Source organism: Myotis yumanensis, unplaced genomic scaffold (assembly GCF_028538775.1).
Source record: "Myotis yumanensis isolate MYYU_CA2020_CCGP unplaced genomic scaffold, mMyoYum1.0.hap1 SCAF_10, whole genome shotgun sequence".
NCBI classification, from domain to species: Eukaryota; Metazoa; Chordata; class Mammalia; order Chiroptera; family Vespertilionidae; genus Myotis; species Myotis yumanensis.
In genome coordinates, this window is record NW_027223761.1 from 838253 (window position 1) to 855764 (window position 17512).

The 17512-nt window shown below is 64.1% G+C and overlaps 2 protein-coding genes across 3 annotated transcripts in view; both read right to left on the reverse strand.

Moving 5' to 3' along the window:
• Positions 1 to 467: 467 nt before the first annotated feature.
• Positions 468 to 1487, reverse strand: PHLDA2 (pleckstrin homology like domain family A member 2). Its single transcript, XM_070426337.1, has 2 exons — positions 995 to 1487; positions 468 to 757 (listed from the first exon to the last, which is right to left on the reverse strand). Exon 1 carries the CDS (start codon positions 1406 to 1408, stop codon positions 1004 to 1006), a length of 405 nt encoding a protein of 134 aa, XP_070282438.1. The 5' UTR covers positions 1409 to 1487; the 3' UTR covers positions 468 to 757; positions 995 to 1003.
• A 7051-nt stretch (positions 1488 to 8538) lies between these two features.
• NAP1L4 (nucleosome assembly protein 1 like 4) overlaps positions 8539 to 17512 on the reverse strand; it is a 35781-nt gene continuing 26807 nt past the window's right edge. Inside the window, exons 11-16 of one of the 2 annotated variants that reach the window (XM_070427111.1) lie at positions 16389 to 16411; positions 15924 to 16043; positions 14447 to 14476; positions 14034 to 14090; positions 12424 to 12457; positions 8539 to 9581 (exon numbers count right to left, since the gene is read on the reverse strand). In XM_070427111.1, the coding sequence (XP_070283212.1) occupies positions 12452 to 12457; positions 14034 to 14090; positions 14447 to 14476; positions 15924 to 16043; positions 16389 to 16411 (236 nt within the window). In that variant the 3' untranslated portion in view covers positions 8539 to 9581; positions 12424 to 12451. The remainder of the gene's footprint in view (positions 9582 to 12423; positions 12458 to 14033; positions 14091 to 14446; positions 14477 to 15923; positions 16044 to 16388; positions 16412 to 17512) is intronic. The other variant, XM_070427110.1, reaches the window with a different exon arrangement.

A 17512-nucleotide genomic window follows, 5' to 3' on the forward strand; every position in this document is an offset into this window, starting at 1 on the left:
CACCCCCATGTCACTGGTCCTGGCCCCTCGAGGCCTCAGCTCCAGCCACATCACCCCAGCGCTGCCCACTCTGCTGGCCTCCATGGCAGGCGATGGCAAGGGCCGGGCAGCCAGACCACCCGGAGCGCATGGCCAGACGGGGCGGGGTCAGGAGCCCGCAGGCCGCGGAGGGCCGGGCAGGTGGCGTGTGGGCATGAAGGGCAGCTGGCCTGGCCGGGGAGGCTCCGGACCTGGCGGCCGGCCGTGTGTAAATGACCTCCCTCCCCCGTCCAGTCCTGCCGGTCACACCGGAGCGGAAGTCGCCCGGGCTGAACTCCAAGGCACTTCCTGCCTCTGGAGAGGCTGCTGGAAAGGAGGTGCGGCCCGCTCATTCATTCAAGCCCTGCCCTGCCCTGCCCTGCTGACCGGCCGCACCCGGTGACTGCGGCCCGCGCCCCCTTCCCAGGAACTCACACCGCACCCGCGGGTAGAAAATGGAACGGATCAGTGGTTTATTGGGAACGCCACTGGTGCAAAAACAGAATATTAAGACATAAGACGCAGTGTACCGACAAAAGTCATCAAAATAAATACATAGATAGTCCAATAATTTAACGTGCCCGCGGCGGGGCGGGGCGGGGCGACTCCGCGGGAAAGGTTCCCTTCGGTGGGGCAGGGACGCGGCCGGCCCCGCCTTTAGTCCTCGTCCTGGTCAGAGGGTGGGCTTCAGCCATGTCCTGCCGGCGCGGCCCGGGCCGACTCGTCCAGTGTGTGGCTCCTGCGGGGAGAGGAGGGTAAGGGGCTGGGCCGGAACCGGGCGGGCCGGCCGGGCCCCCCCTGTGCTTCCCCGGAGGTCCCGATGCCACAGGTGCAAGCGGCGGCCCCCGACGCGCGCCCCGGAGACGCCGAGGACGGTCCCCTCGCCAAAGCGAACCCTCGACGGGGCAGGGCCTCCCCCCAACCGTCGGCCGCCCGGGGCCGGTCGGGGCGCGGGCGGGCGGGCGGGCGCACTCACCGCGCGGGCTCAGGACGCGCGGGCCGAGCGGGGCTCGGGGGCCGCGGGGGCCGCGGAGGCCGCGGCGCGCTCCTGGCGGAGGCGGACGTCCTGCAGGGCGCGGCGGTTCTGGAAGTCGATGAGCGCCAGCGTGATGGCCGCGTTCCAGCAGCTCTCGCCGGCGCAGCGGAAGTCGATCTCCTTGCGGTCGGTGGTGACGATGGTGAAGTAGACGTACTTGCCGGTGCGCTCCACGCAGTCCACCTTGAGGATGGAGTGGAAGCGCAGCTCCTTGGGGCGCGCGCCCGGGCCGGCGGGGAACAGGCGCAGGCGGTCGGGGGTGAGCACGCCGCGCTTCTTCTTCCAGAGCTGGAACAGGCTGTCGCTGCGCTTCTCCAGCTCGCCCTCGCGCAGCACCTCGCCGGGGGTCTTCATGTCCGCGGGGCCGGGGCGGGCGTCGCGCTCACGGGGTGCTGGCGAGAGCAGTGTGGTCGGGCCGCCCCGGCGCGCGGCCTTTATAGCGGCCCCGCCCCTCCCGGCCCCGCCCCCGCCCGGCTCAGTGTCCCGCCCACCTGCGCCCAACCGTCCCAGCCCCCACGCCCGGCCACCGGGACGCCCCGGCCTTCCCGGCCCGCGGTCACCCTTTCCTTTGTCTGCAAACGCACCAGGCGCCCCTCCGACCCCCCAGACCCACGGGGTGACACGCGGTCCCCACCGCGCCCCGGGCGCCGGCCGAGCGAAGGAATGTCCGGCCCTGCCCGCGGTGACTCAACACCCGGGGGCCCCAGGGAGCACCCGCAGCCCGGGCCGACCCAGGGCGGGGGACAGGGGCGCCCAGACCCCCATCTCTGCCGCGCTAGCGCCCTTGGGGCAAAGCAGGTCTCGGCCCCGGTTCCTGCCTCGCCACAGGGGCCCTTCCCGGGGAGCCCCTCGCCCACCCGGCACCGCGGGCCTGGCCCACCTGGCGAGCAGGTGCTCTGAGCGCCGCCTTCTCGTCTGCGAGAAGCGACAGTAACTCCTTTCAGTAACAAGTGAGAAAGTGTTACAACAGCTCCGCGGGGGGCTCCGCCGATGTGGGGGTGGGGCTGTCCTCCCTGCACCCCGAGCTGAGTCCCGCCGTGGGGGAGGGGAATGGGGGGGGCGGGAGACGGCTGCGCTGGGACCGCACGTGCGGCCGGGAGCGGAGGGGAGCGCCGCGCGGAGGCCTGTCCGCCCGGGGCGAGGGCAGCGGGGGCGGCTGAGTCATCGCCGGCGCCCGGCGTTCTATTTACCGTCTTCCTTTCAAGGGTTGAACGGGAGCAGGAACTGGTGGCCGACTCCTCCCGGTTCCCAGGGGTGGGGGTGGAGCCCGCCAAGGGGATTTCTGGGGTGCGCGGCCGCCCGGGGCCCCCACCTTCCACGCCCACGGAAGCTGTGACCCAGCAGGAGTGGCAGAGAGTGGGGCGGTGAGAACCAGCACCATCCACCTGTGGGATGGGTCCACCCGAAACGCGGGTGTCCTGGTGCCACAGAATTCAACATTTCCGCCCGGGACAACCCAGGGCTGGGAGCAGAAGTCAGAGCTGGAGCCCACCCTGGACCAGCCCCTACCCCCGCCCCCCATCCCCCCCCCCCCCCCCACACCCCTGGCCCTGGCTGTGCGGCCTTGGCCAAGCCCCCTGACCTCTGAGGGTGGTCCAGACCCTGGAGGGACAGCGCTGGCTCAGGTCTGTGCAAATGGCAGCCAGGTGGTGCCCATCAGTGTGGCTAGAGGACTGGTTGGGGGTGGGGGTGGGGGTGCCGACACCCCAGCCCTCCAGCCCTGGCCAGCGCAGCCTGTGCTGAGCTGAGCGGGTCTCGGGCTGCTGGGCAGACCTGGTCCTTGGGACAGTGGGACACCAGGCACAGGCCAGGGGTGCAGCAGTCACTGTCCCTAGGGAGCCTCCATCCGGCCACCCCCGGGTGCCCACCGCTCTGCAGGGACCCTCTGAGGTCCACCAGTGTGCCAGCTGCAACCTCCCCCCACCAAGGGCCAGTTGGTGGAGCCTGAACTCTGGGCAGACGGGACGCTCGGCATTGCTTAAGGTCCTACTGTGTGCTGTAGGCCTTGCTTGTGCTGGTCCTCGCAGGAGAGGAGCAGAGCCAGGGGCGCGTGGTGTGTGGGGTGGGGTGGGGCGGTGAGGCCTGGAGAGCTGGGAGGACTCCCGGGGAGGCCCAGTCCCCAGGAGACAGGAGCAGGGGCCATGAAGGTCAATGGGGTCGGTGTGCAGGCACATGCCCAGCCTCTGTGCACCAACCCAGAGACCGCCCGCGGGGGGCATGTTCCCCCTACTTTGCAGGTGTGGAAAGAGAAGCCCCGGGGGGGGGGGGGGGCTTGGGGTGGAGGAAGGGAGGATGTGGGAGAGCAGGAGCAGGCCAGGCTGGGAGAGTGGGGTGAGGTGCCCTGCCCGTCCCGCCCACCTGGTGCTCACTCTGCCCGTGGGCCTGGCCGCTCTGGGAGGGGTTGGTGGTGACCTGGGGTAGTGCTGACAAGTGGGTGTCAGTGGGAGCTGGGAGGACAGGTCATCGGGGGCGGGGGACCCCAGGGAGAGGACCCTGAGTGACTGGTGGGAATTGGCCAGGCCACCCGGCGGCCTCACTCCCAACAGCCCCGCCCAGGCCTGGGACCTGCGGGGGTGGGGGTAGAGGCGGCGGCTTCGACCACCCGTGTCCGAAGCTGCTCCATCCCTGTGCAGCTCGGGCCAAACCGGGCCAAACCAGCCTGAGTCTGGAGCAAGGGGAGGGCCGTTTCCGCCCCAGCGGGTCCCTCTGGAAACCGGACTGGACTGCGGTGCCTACTTCCCAGGAGACAGAGACGAAGTGCTGGTCGGAGATCTTTTTTTGGGGGAGGCGGGGGGGCAGGGGAGCTCCCTGGACCACTTGACAGCCAGGAGCCTAGAGGACCCACCAGGATAGCTGCCCACCAGGGACCGCCCCCCGGGGAGCAGCAGCCCAGGGATCTGGGCCCCAGTTTGGGAGGGAGATTAGGGTCTGAGATGACTCATCCGGGGTCACACAGCCGGCCAGCGTGAGTCCAGTCCATTCCACCGAACCCCAAGGCCTGGGTAGGCACAGCCCCTGCAGGGGGCTTCTGGGTTGGGGACATGTGGTCACTACTCCCGAGAACAAGGGACCACGCTGGGCTTTGCCTCCTCAGTGGGTATGGCCCCTGGGACACTCAGGGTCCACGGGGACCTTCCCCAGGCGGCGAAACTGGTCCTCGAACCCCTGGCCAAGGACAATGAAGGCGCCTCTTCGAAACTCCCCGTGTGAAGTCATTTCCACAGCAGTGACGAAGCCAAGCCCCGAGGCTGCTGCCCAACCAGCCTGTGAGGAAGGTGTGCGTCAGCGGCTGGGGCCTGGGGCCTGGGGTTGGGCACCACCGCCTTCCTGTGTGTGGGGGTGGGGGGTGGGGGGAGTGCAGACAGTCACGGGGGTCCCCTGCCTGGAAGACCCTCTCTGGCCTCCTCCATGGAGCCCTCCTAGATTGCCAGGGCAAACTCTAAGGCCTGCTCCCACCAACTGCCACAGGAGAGGAGGGGAGGCAGGGAGAACAGGGGAGAAAGGCCCACATGGCCTGGGGCTGCAGCACCTGAGAAGCGGCCAGACGCCACCTGACCTGAGCCCTCTCGGTCCACTGGTCACAGCCTGTGGTCCAGGCCTGCCCCCTGCTGGGAGCTGCAGCCTGGGAACAGGGAGGCCCAAGGGCAGAAGGGGGGGAGGCCTGCTCCCACCTGGGTTTCGGGCTCAGCCTGGCCTTGGCTCATTAAAGCTGTGTCCCTTGTTGCTCTTGCCGCCTGAGCCCCTCTGCTGGAGTCTGCCAGGCGGGTCCCACCTCACAAGACCCTGGGGGCCCAATGAGAAAGTGACGCTACTCCGACCTTTCACCCTGGATCCCTGGGGAGCCCCCTCGTCCCTCAGTGCCCTGCTTAGAAGGCTGTCAGCTCCCGGCACGCAGTGACAATGTCATTCTTTGGGGCCCCCAGGTGCTCAGGGAACATTTTTGGGGAAAAGGGGGAACTAGAAAGTGTCGACCTCACTGTCTAAAGACCTCACCCTGGGCAGAGCCAGGGAAGCTGGAGACTGCTTGTCGGTAAAAGTAGAGGATTGGGGGCGGATGGAGTGGAGGCCAGGGCCGCTGGAAGCCTGATGAGCAAGTGCATGAAGGAATGAGGCCGGAAGGGCTGACAGTCAGCCCTCGGGGCCGCTGCTGGAAGTGGGGGCAGCCTGCGGTCGGGGAAAAGACCCCAGACCTCCTGTCCCCCAGCTTCCCTCCTGCCGTCCGAGAGGGCGAACTGTGTGCGGAGGCAGAGGCCGGCGGCTGGTCGGCAGGCACTGGGTCTGAGCACGAAGGGCCTCCTCTGCAGGCTCCCCGGCCACTGGGGGACAGGATGGCTCCACAGGCGGGCACCCAGACCCTGGAGGAGCCCTGGGAGCTGCGAGGGTGCCTACCGGCTCCGCCTGCCTCTCCAGGGCCTGGCACAGTTGGCTCAGGGCCAGGCCTGTTAGGTTGTCATGGAAAGTAACATCCGGCCGCCGCCCACAGCGCAGTCAGCATGGCCAGGCGGGGCCAGTGACTGGCACAGTGGTGACACCTGGGGTGGGTGGAGCAGTGTCTGGGGCACCAAGGTGACTCGGCCTGGGGGGGAGGGGTGTCGGGGAGCTGCCATGGGACCTGCCACAGGCTGGAGGGGTCCCAGGCGAACAAGGTGCCTGGAGACCCTCACCAGCTTCTGAGGATGAGCTTGGTGGGGGGGAGGATCCCTGCTGTTGGGGACCACTGTCTGCGTCTCTTGGTGAGGGGCCGAATGCTGGCTCTGAGGCTCCTCCGCCTCCCCTGACCCCAGACATGCCCGAGGTTGAGGGGGGAGGGCGAGCCTGCCTCCCGAGGAAGGAGGCCGGGAAGTCATTCTGACCGGAAGGGACCAAAGTCCGGGTGCGGCCACACTGGTGGCGGGCGGCCAGCTGGCGGGGAGCCGAGGGCAGCCACATGGGGCGATGCCGGCAGGACTCCACGCCCACAGCCCTTCTCCAACCAGGGGCTCTGCAGCAGGAGGGCCGGTGAGGGAGAACAGCCCACCCAGTGTCCCCGCCACAGGCGCTGGGGAGGGAGACAGGACACACACGTTCAGAGCAGAGGGGCCTCCTCAGGGCAGGACAGAGGACAGCAACACCGAGACCAGCCTGGCTGAAGCCGAGGCCCCAGCGCCCCAGCCCCCCAGCCCCCACCCCACCACGGCTGGGGCAAGGCCTGGAGGAGCCTCCCAGCAAACCCCTCTGAGAACAGGAGCCCTGGGCTGAGGGGATGGCTGGGCCCCTGCACCATGAGACAGGAGCCAACAGGAGCCATGAGCCGGCACCTGCTGAGCTGCCTGGCCACCCCAGGGGTGGACAGAGGCTGCTGCCAGGCGGTGGGTGACCACAACTCCTGACCCCTCAAGAGGAAAACAAGCCTTTTAAGTGGAACCCCCCCCCAATGCGGGGGCTTTTGAAAAATGAGCTCCAATGAGGTGTAAATCACACCCATAAACCACGTGGACCCACCTGAGGCCAGTCCAGCTGACAAACGAACACACCTGTGTGACCACTTCCTTCTCCGGACAGGGCCCCGCCCACCCCAGCAGGTGCTGAGCAGGTCGGAGGTCAGACCCGGTCCCCACCGGCCCGCCCACCCTCCTTTAGGTCATGCTTTCGAGATCCCTGTGTTGTGGGGGTCCTGATGCTGGGGCCACTCTGTTGTGGGGTACACAGCATTGCCAGCACCCCACCTTTACTGCTGGCACCTGGCAGAAGCACTGAGCTGCCTGGGGTAGGGGAACCCCTCCAGGCGAGGTGCCAGGAGAGCTCAGAGGGCAGCGGGACCCAGGCCAGTCTTGTGTGACAGGCGACACCTGGGTCGAGGGAGGCCCCACAGCCTCGGATAGAACAAAGGGGGCCTGGGGAGTCGCCCTAAGGACCGAGGGCGGACGAGGGCAGCAGGGGCCGCAGGGACAGGAGGTGGCCTTGGACACCCTCCTGGTCACCAGAAAGCATGGTGACGTCTGGGCCCAGAGTGGGGGCTGGGCTGGTGGCTGGGCGTAAGGCAGTCCAGGGACCGTAGGGACAGAAGCAGCAGCCAGACGGGCAGGATGGGTCCTGGCCGAATAGGCCCTAGGCCGAATAGGCCCTAGGCCAGGCCGGTGGCCACCCGGAGTGGTGCAAGAGTCACCTTCCCTGGGCCCCTGGCTGGGGCTCTGGGCAAACCTGAGTGCCCCGTGACTGCCCAGCGCTCCTGGCAAGGACCAGAGCAGCCTCTGCAGTGTCCTCGAGGCCTGTGACCGCCAGTGGCCTCCACCGAGACAGGTCCCGGCCCCTGGCCACTGGAGAACCACCTTCCCTTTCCTCTGACTGCCCAGGAGGGGGAGACGTGGGAGGACAGAGGACAGCGCCATGACCGGCCCTGGTGTTCGCCGAGGCTGAGCCAGTGGGTGGCCAGAGAGAGCTCCACCTCTGGGTGTGGCGCTCGAGTCCCCATCCCGTGTACCGAACAGCCAAGCAGCAGCTGGAGCCCGTCCTCACACCCCACACCCCACAGGGAGAGAACCCACGCCTCTGAGCACCCCGTCTCTGCCTCCCCCGTGGTCCCGTGCGACCGCGATGCAGGGCTCCGCACGGAGGACGCAGAGCGGCCAGCACCTGCTTTTCCTGCCCACCTGACCCAGGCAGCCCACTGCCTCCAGCTTCCTGTTTAGCCTGTGGCTTCCCAAAGTCATCACTGCACACACACCCACACGAGGGTGCACACGAGGCTCCGCCTCTTCCCGGCTCCACTCCATCACATGCAGATCCCGTTCCTCACGGCCCCTGGGCGCCCCTGTTCCTGGCCCAAGTCCACTGTGGGCAGGAGCCGACCTGACCGGTCTCCGGGCCATTTCAAACCACGAGTGTATGCCGTCCGGAGCGGAGTGCATGGGAGCGGAGTGTATGGAGCGGAGTGTATGCCGCCCGGAGCACACTCGCCCACCCACAGGCTCAGTCCCAGGGACACGCCCACTTTCCTGAAGAACAGAGGGCAGCCTCCAGCTCTCAGCCTCTCGTTTTCGCTCCCTTGGGTGCAGCGCTCTGTATGGGAATGGGAGCTGCCACGGTGATTGGGGCAGCGGGAGAGGCTTTCCCTGGAAGACTGTTCCCCAAGAGGCCCAGCGCTTCCCTGCCAATGACCCGGGACACGCTCTGTGCAGCATCTCTGACCCTGCAATTCCTGTGAACATGTGCTCACCACCGAGGCCCAGCGGCCAGCGCCAGGCTCCCTCTGCAGCCTCCTTCGGGGGCGGGGCGGGGAACAAGGCCCGAGCAGCATCCTCAGGCCGGGGTTCCGGGGGGAGCCCGCCCTCCCGTGCAGGGTGAGGAGCCAGCACAGGGCTCCCCGGGCCTGGAGACCAACAGGCAACTACACGCAGCCTGAGGAACAAGAGGAAAACCAGCCACGGGGTCCGGCCTCTGCCACACCCAGAGCTGCGGGGAGTGCGACCACCCCCTCCCCACCCCACAGAGAGACGCAGGCGGGCTCAGGTTTCACCACTTTAATAGATACTCTAACTAGTCTGTACAAATCGAAAACAGCATCTTCAGTTACAAATGTGTCTAAGTAATAAGGCTGAGCACTCCCCAGGCCTGGTCCGTGCGCCCGCCGTGGGCCCGTTGCCAGGGACCAGGGACCAGGGACCAGGGAACGCGGTCACACACTCGGAGCCCCACACGCCAGCCAAGAACAGGTCACTCTGAACCCAGGGCTTTAAGACACGATGGACGTGGGGCTGAGAAATGGGAGCTAAGGAGACGCGACACTTACACACGAGCACACCTGTGCCCCACCCAGCCCTCCCCACAGAAGATGGGCACAGGCCCGGCCTGGCTAAGAGGGGTCCCCACAGCAAGGAGAGGAGCTCGCCACCAGCCGCAGTGGCAGGAGGGAGCACTTCCTCCCACACAGGCCTTGCTCCCAGAGGAGCCGCCATCACCTCCCCCTGTCCCCTCCCCAGGTCTCCAGTCACAAACATGGTTTCAGAAACCTGAGGACAAGCGCCAGCACGCACCCGAGGCTCACAGCGCAGAGGAACAAATAAATACGGGGACGCACCACCCACGCTGACGCCTCAGCACGGTGGGCGCCACGACCCACCCCCACCCCGAGGAAAAGAAAACCAAAGTAAGAGCCCCCGGCAGCACGGATGCTCCCGGCTCCGCGGAGACAGAAGGCCAGGTGGCTGGGCATGAAGCGGGTGTGTCTCCAAATGAGAGATGGGAGCGGACACTCCCGACTTCTGTCCTGGGCTCGGGGACCCTCCCACCCCACGTGGACTATGGGCCCCCAAAGGTGGGCCTGGGGAAGTCTACTGAGCTGCACCCAAGGCCGCGGCGGGTGCGGGTTAGATCAAACCTCCTACTTCTGAAAACGCATGTAAGTGGCCGCTGTACAGGTTAAGCAAAATAATAAGGAAAGAGGAAGTGAGGTGAAAACCATGCACTTGAACAAGGTCGGTGTGGGCGCTGCCGACAGACAGGTCGCTGCTCACTGCTGCTTGCACTCCGAGGGCTGGCTGGGCTCCTTCTGTCAACGAGAGAGACAAGGCTTGTGAACCGTCCCCGTCCCTCCACCATCTCCCGCCACCAGGAAACCAACACTCAACTGTGCACTGACAGACTGGGAACACAGTAACAAGCCCCGCTGGTGTGGCTCAGGGGTTGAGCGTTGACCTAGGAACCAGGTCACCAGACTGAATCCAGGTCAGGGCACAGACCCGGGTTACAGGCTCGATCCCCAGAGGGGGGCATGCAGGAGGCAGCCGATCCATGATTCTCTCTCATCATGGATGTTTCTATCTCTTCCTCTCCCTTCCTCTCTGAAGTCAGAACATACATATTTTTAAAAAGTAACAAAAATATAAGCCAACTTCCCGGAGAAATGTCACAGCAGAGCTGCCTCTTTTGTTTGAAAGGCCCGCGAGACCCTCTCACTCTGGGCAAGGCAGCAGCAGGCCCGGGCAGAGCAGCTCACTTGTCAGTGACAGGAGACCCGCTCCCAGGCTGGACAGCAGCCGGGGCTCTGGGTGCCCAGGCACTATCCCGTGAGTCAGCACAGCACCCCCTCCCCCGGCAGGATCCACACTTGGATCTGGACGGGCTCCTGTCCCAGCCCCGCGCCCGGGGGGCTGCCTCCTCCTTGGGGCCCCTTCTCCTTGATAATGAGGAATGCCCGCAAAGCCACGATCCACAGACAAGCCACCATCCTCCCAGGAGCCCCCAAGTGGGAATCCTATCCTTCCAGATAAGGTAGAGGGGAGTCCCCCACCCCTGAACCACTTCAGTGTGAGCTGTCGTGTGTAATCCGACCACTGGAACTACACTTGCGCCCCACGAATGCTGTGGGCAGCAGAGCGGGTGCACCCATCCGTCCGAGCTGAGATTACCAACCTCTCGGGACCCCACCCGGCATGCCTATGGCCTCAGCACCCAGGGCCGAGAAGAAACACCTGGGACCACTCAGGTGTGAGCTGGGCTCCAGCTGGTCTTTGGGAATCACGTTTAAGGGATGAGGTGCACGTAAAGGAGGCATACACACAAGCAGCAGCCTCGGACCCGGGTCCAAGCTCCCGATTAGCACATGAAATGGAAGGAGCACAGGACAAGCCGGGACCCACAGGCTGGCCCCGTGTCTGCCCAGCCCTGCCCAGGGCCAGTGGCAGGCCTCTCGGGGCTGGGGGCCCTGCCCTGTCACCTGAAACACCAAAACAACAGGCCGACCAGCAATCCTAGCCGACAGAGCTCAGCACCACACAGCGTCCTCTCAGGGGAAGAGCCGAGTGCTGGCCCCGAGCTGCGGCCGGAGCAGAGTGCTCAGGAGCCTGCAGAGGTGACAGGGGGCTTTCCCCGCTGCCTCGACACAAATGACACACCGTATCATGTGACACAGGGACGCTGTCAGCTGCACTGTGGTTTACCCAGGGGACACGAGCTGCCTGCTGGTCTAAACGCCACCCCCCTGTGGCTGTGGAGACGCTGGAGGAAGAGTCCTCGCCCACGCCAAGGCCAGGAGGGGCTGTGGACACAGGACAAAACGGAATGCAGGCCGAACCTCCTGTTTCATGCCAGTGTGATGGCAGCGTGGTCCCTCCATGCCAATGATCAAGGCAGAGGAGTTGGCGTTTCAAAGGCACAAACTTATAGCCAAAACCTTGCTAATCCTGGGACCACAGAAGGGAGGCTTGAGCGGCTAACAAGCACCCCGAGCAGGAGCGCAGAGGAGACCGCGCTGCTGGGCATGGAGCGCTCCAGTCACCCCCGGGTCCTCCGCTCCAAGGCCCAGGCTGCACAGCTCATGACGCTCAGAGGAGCTGGCATGTGGGGAGTGAGCTTTGGGTGCAACCTGGCAGCCAAGCTCCTCAGACACGTGGGCACAGCAATGCCAACACGCAGGCAGGTGACCAGCCCTGACCTAGCGCCCAGATCCTCTCTTCACTGCGGACGCACCTTCAGCTCGCTCTGCGCCCCCATGAATGTGACAGGACAGTGCGACAGACCCTCAAAGGCCCCACCTGAACTCGCACCAGCACCAGGCACCTCTGACAGGAAGCCCTGAGTCCCGGCTCTCACAGGCACAGCCTGTCAGAACCACTGCCTCTGGCTGCAGAACCCGACTTCCCAGAAGGCCACCTGCTGCCTGCGTGTCTGCCTCCGGTTCCCAGCTTCCTCCTGCTGCTGCGCCCCAGCCCTGGCAGTGGTGAGTGCCCCCCAGGTGAGCCCAGGATGGAGCACAGCGACGATGATCCACGCCCTGCAAGTGGCCTGGGCGTGCTGCTGCTGCTGCTGCTGAGACCAACAGCTGGATCTGCCGCTGAGCTAGAACCGCAGAAACCTCAACACACGTGCTAACACCCACACCACACGGCAGTCGCTTTTCAGATAAGAAACTGGCACAAGCTCGGCCCCCAGTACCCACTGGCTGCACAAGGAACAGAGGCACGTCCAGAAACATCGCGGGGTTGACTCCTACCGCCTGTGAGCGGGGGTGGCACAGGCACAGGGACTGAGGGAGCAGAAGGGGCGGGGAAGCCGTGACTGCCTCCAGGAGGCCCCGCAGACCGCCCACCTCCCAGGGCCTCCCCTCTGTCCTCTTCCTGGAGGGCAGTCCTGTCATCGAGAAAACGCCACACCAGTTACCCTTGGCTACGTGGGCAGCAAGAAACACTGGGCTCGGCAAGCGGGACCCAGAGTGGTGGCGGCCAGCCGGTTCCACGGGCGCACACAGCCCCACACACGACGGCTGGTCAGGAGGCCCGTGGCCGCCTGGCCCGTGCGCCCGCACAGCAGCCTGCCCTGCCCCGTTACCACAGCATTGTCATAAGCACAGATCAACAATTTGGAAGTGAGGAATGAATGGAATTCCACCTTACCTAGAAACGCATGATTAACAGACAAAAATTACACCTAAACGGGGAAAGAAATTGAAAGGCAGGGTCAGCATGAGGAAAGGAAGCGCACATGCTCACAGGAGGGAGCAGCCCCATCTCACGTACGGAAGGAAGGGCTGCAGCTGCGGCTGAGCAGCAGCCTCCACGCACAGCTTAGCCTTCCCTGACTCTGCTGCTCTCCATTGCCGCCCAGGCTGACAATGCCTCTGCACAGGTGCCATCTGACAGAGGGACAGAGGGACGGGGGAGCGGGGGGACAGGGGGACGGGAGTACGGGAGGACGAGGGAACAGAGGAAACAGGGAGAAGGCAGGGACAGAGGACGGGGGGACGGGGGACGGGGGGACGGGGGGACGAGGGAACAGGGGGACGGGGGACAGGGGCTCACAAGGACAACCCTGTGTCTGCCTGCACAGCCAACAGTTCTAGCATTCATAGCACCACCCACTCCCAACAAACACCGAGACGTCACGGGGTAAGTGCCAACAATCCTCTCCCTTCTGCCAGGTCACGTGCCATGTGGTGACAGTGCCCAGAACACAGGACGTGAGGGGACAGGACGGACGGACACCAGGAGGAAACAACAGGAGCCGAGCGCCCGCTGCCGGTGAGCCGCGCCCCTGGGCAAAGAACACACCTGGGGCTCGGCACGGCAGTGACAGGGGTCACCACCACCCAGTTCTGTTAGCTCACAGACACCCCCCAACTCCTGTCCCCCAAGTGTGAAGCACTCAAGGCCAGGCCCCCGGTCTGCGCCTCTCCAGCTGGCACTCAGGTGCGCACAGGTGTGTTGAATAGTTACTGTGACAGACAGGCCACCGTGAAAACGATGAACGCTACGGTGAGCGCATTTAGTCTGCCCCCCCCCCCCCGCCCCCCGTCATGCCCCAGCAGGAACTCCCGCGTGAGCATGCGTGCACCGGGACACGTGGTGGTACAGAAGGGTGACAAGACCAGGCTTTGCACGCACAGCGTCGGGCACAATGCACTTGGGGAAAGACAGGGACACGCACACACGGTGAGTGAGAGGCACGCTACGAAGGCCGGTGGCGTGAGGAGCGAGTCCTGGGGAGGCCGCGCTGCAGTTAGTGCGCGTCACGTGGCAAAGCACCTGGGTTTCAGCCAATCAAGAGCAGGAGTACAACTCCGGACTCACCAGTACAATGAATGGGGCTGTTCACTCATTTTTGCCATTTTTTATAAAAAGCTTCCTAGTTTATTTTAAATTATGAGAAATCTAGACTTAATTTCTAAGCATTCTCAGCCCAAGTACAATTGTAAATTATACTTACATTTTCATGTAAAATAAGAACGCCCCCACCCCCGCCCTCAAAGTGCCATCTTTGCATCCTTTCCAAAAACAAGCACACGAGTGCCTCTGTGTGTCAGTGACATCATCACCAGAACGAGACCAGGCGAGGGACACAGCCCGAGCGAGCTGGGGAAGCAGGCACTGCCACTCGCACACCCGCCGTTCCAGGCACTGAGCAGTCCCGCTCCAGTGCTCCCGACTCCGCGCCACCGTTCTCATTGGAGGAACGCATCAGGTGCCTCGCCCGGGGCCTGGGAGTGGGCAGTTCCAGAGCAACTCACCTTGAGGCTGGCGTCGGCATCGTCCTCTTCCTCCCCCTCCTCGTCGCCTTCCAGCTCCTGTGTGGAGAGGAGCGAACAGGATTTCACACTAGAGTCACGCTTCAGTTCAGAAGGAAAGCCATCGCTACCCACAACTGACTACGTCCTTTGGACTCAAAATTTTCTTAGGCCTGAAATCAACATATCGCTGATTCTGTGGATTGAACCATTATTGCATCAGCCAAATGCAGGGTCCAATGGGACCCTGCTACGGCTCCTGCCATCTTTCTGCAGTTCTCAGCGGGGCCCACGCCTGCCGTGTCACACAAAGGGATGTAACAAGGCCCCGGGGCTCACACGCTGTCCCCTCCGCAGACCAAGCCGAACACCGCCCCCCCCGGGGCACTGAGCTGCCACATACAAGCTGGCCTTACCTCCTCTTCTCCTTCCTCACCTTCTTCAAACTGAAAAAGAAGGGAACACAGTTTAGGTTTTGAAAGTGTGGAGGCAACCCGACCGACACTGCCCTGTCCAGGGCCCACCGGTCAGGCCTAGCAAAGGCCGCAATCCTGCTCGGACTGAGCAGAGGGCAGCGTGGCTGCAGGCCAAGTGCTGAGAGCCACCTGCTGCTGGGCATGCCTGGCACCAACGCCACGGCCGGGAGGCCAGCGCTGCAGGAATGCTCGCCCACAGCCCTGCCCCATTAACAGGATGCCAGTCAAAAGGACTAATAATGGGGGTGAAGGAAGGAGACTGCCAGCTTGGGTGTGCTGGGCCAACCATGACACTGGCCGATGCTGAGCTCGGCACACGGCAGCAACAGGAATCCACGTGTCGTTTCATGTCTCCCACAGGCTCAGGTGCGGGTTTGCGGAGCGTCTACGTGCACCCGTTCACTGGGCCTCCTTTAGAGAGATCTGAGGCCTGTCTCAAACCCATCTCACACTTGGTAGAGCTGGTTATATGTGGGGGCGCACAGCCACTGGGACGAGCAGGATGACCCAGAAGATGAAGACACACCAGAACTCCCGCCTTCACTTCGTCATGTGACCAGCATTTCCTAAACCCTAAGTCTTGGCAAGCACTTGACGTGGCCGAGCACGGGCCGAGCTGTGTGGACACGTACCCGAGCCCACAGCGCCCTCCAGCCCGAACCACACAGCCCAGCAGGGCCTTCAGCACAGGAGAGTGAGGGGAGCAGACCTCGCAAGCAAGGACACCTAGAGGCACCAGGAGCCGCCAGAGCTCTAAAAGCAAGGCTTAAACATCACCTGAAACGCCCCTCCAGCAGCAAGCTACACAACAGAACTTGGTGCCCAGCCAGCGTGGCTCAGTGGGTTGAGCGTCGACCTACGAACCAGGGGGTCAGGGTTCGATTCCTGGTCAGGGCACAGGCCTACGTTGCAGGCTCGATCCCCAGTGTGGGTGTGCAGGAGGCAGCCCATCACTGGTTCTCATCATTGGTATTTCTCTCCCCCTCTCCCCTCCACACATACTGAACGAAACAGAACTTTGTGACCAGTAATCAGGACCCAAGGCCACCGGGGCTGTGAAGGAGGGTGCCTCAGGTGATGGACCCAGGGCTGGTAGGTAGGTCCTGGGGGGTGTGCTCGGGGCCACCTCCCACTCTGGCTGGGGACGGCTCGTCTCCGCGCAGCGATCTTTCTGCAGAGCGCGGCCTGCACCCCTTTGAGGTCACGGAGCCACAGGCCAGCACAAGCTGGCTCTGCTGCTGATGACCGCGTGGTGCGGTCAGACCTCTGTGAATGAGGGTCCCTCCTGTTTGGAAGTGACCGAAAGCTGATAGGGACCGCCTGCCTCCCCCACTGCGGGGACCTCTCCGCTCCCTCCACGTCCCCCTGAACACCAACAGCAGCCCTGTGTCCTGGGCCGGGCTCCCCAGACACATACATTGTCGTCGTCCTCGATGGCCTCCCCCGTGAAGTACAGCACGGCTCTCGGGACTATCCGCTCACGGAAGAAGTGTCCGATCTCGAAGTCGGAGGCCAGCGTGAACTCGGAATCTTCATCCTGCCAGGAGAGGGGACGTGGTCACGCCCTTCAGTGGGACTGACAGCCTGTTCTCACGTTCCCGCCCCTGGTAACGAAGGGGATTACAGCCCCAGGGCCAGCACTGCCAGGTGACAGGCCAGGAGGATAAGCTGCTTTAAAGGCACAGCAGTGCAATGGCAGGGAGGCAGCAAAGTGCAGCCCAACGGGGAACAGAGGGCAGTGAACACAACCCCCCCACCCCACCCCACGCCCCCCAGTTCCGGGTTCTGCGAAGAGGAACAGGTTACAAAGAAAGTAGGTAACTACTGAGGAAATACAGGCTCTACAGCCAGTAAGAGGCTTTCAGTAACGACACAATCTTACCAGCGATTCTCCATCCCCGGACGCTGGAAAAAAACAAAACACACCCAGGTTACAGTGAGAAGCAAACGCCCGACCCCACACAGGAAGCGCAGCTGCAGAGAAAGTCAGCGCCTCCCAGCTCAGCCTTCCCTGCACCTCCTGGTGGGTGCCCACAGCACCTGTGCCCGCTCCCCCGCACGCCTGGGCCCTGGGCGGGCCCCCAGATGCAGGATGCCAACCTTCTGAGGCCCTGACAGCAGTTTAGGATTAACAGGTGGGAAGGCTGCTGTGTGGCGGCTGTGGCCACGAGTGCACCTGCGCTGTGAGTGGAGCTTCAACTCGTGTCCTGCAAAGCCTCACGTGACCGTGCAGCAGACAAGGGGACAGGCCCTGAGCCCCACCCCCAGAGAGGTCAACACTGCACTCCCGTCTGTGTGGAGAGGAGGAAGGAGCGAACACGCCGACACCTTCCTGCAAGTGAGAAACTGCCCTGTGGGCCGGGTGTCACTATCACTGCCCACCCCAGAGAGGACGCTGAGATTCGGTTCCACACACGACACAGACTGGGCTGAACCGAGTAGGACGGGCAAACCAGTCATTAAATCCGCCCTGAGTGAAGCCCAGTGACATTCAAATGATCAAGGGATTCGAATCCCTAATCTTAGCGGTGCTGGTCCGAGGCCCTCACTGAACTGCAGGCCTCAGCCCTGCCTGTCCATCCTCTGGAGTCTCTGCCTCTCCCCAGGCTGTCAGTGAGGCCATGGCAGCGAGGCCATCACAGTGAAGCCGTCACAGCGAGGCCGTGCAGCGAAGCCATCAGCGAGGCCGTCAGCGAGGCCATCATAGTGAGGCCGCTGCAGGGATTGTGCAGTGCCAGCCACAGTGGAGATGGCGGAGGCCCGAGTGCCAGGGTCCAAACACCACCCACGAGGCCGTGGTCCCCAAGCCTTGGCACACGAGCACCCCACGGCTGTTTAAGGTTCAGATTTGGGGGCCCGGCCTGAAGGTTAGGGATCAGCACAAGGACCTCTACCAACTTGACTTCTGGACCCGTTTTGTGGGTTTAAGGACACAGAGGCCGCTGGACTGGCCAGTTTATGTTTCCTTCATTTCAAAAATCATGTCATCAATGTGGATGTTTTTCT

What these genes read in the sequence shown, in the direction of transcription:
- PHLDA2 (XM_070426337.1), bottom strand. Translation starts at nt 1,408, where the DNA reads ATGAAGACCCCCGGCGAGGTGCTGCGCGAGGGCGAGCTGGAGAAGCGC.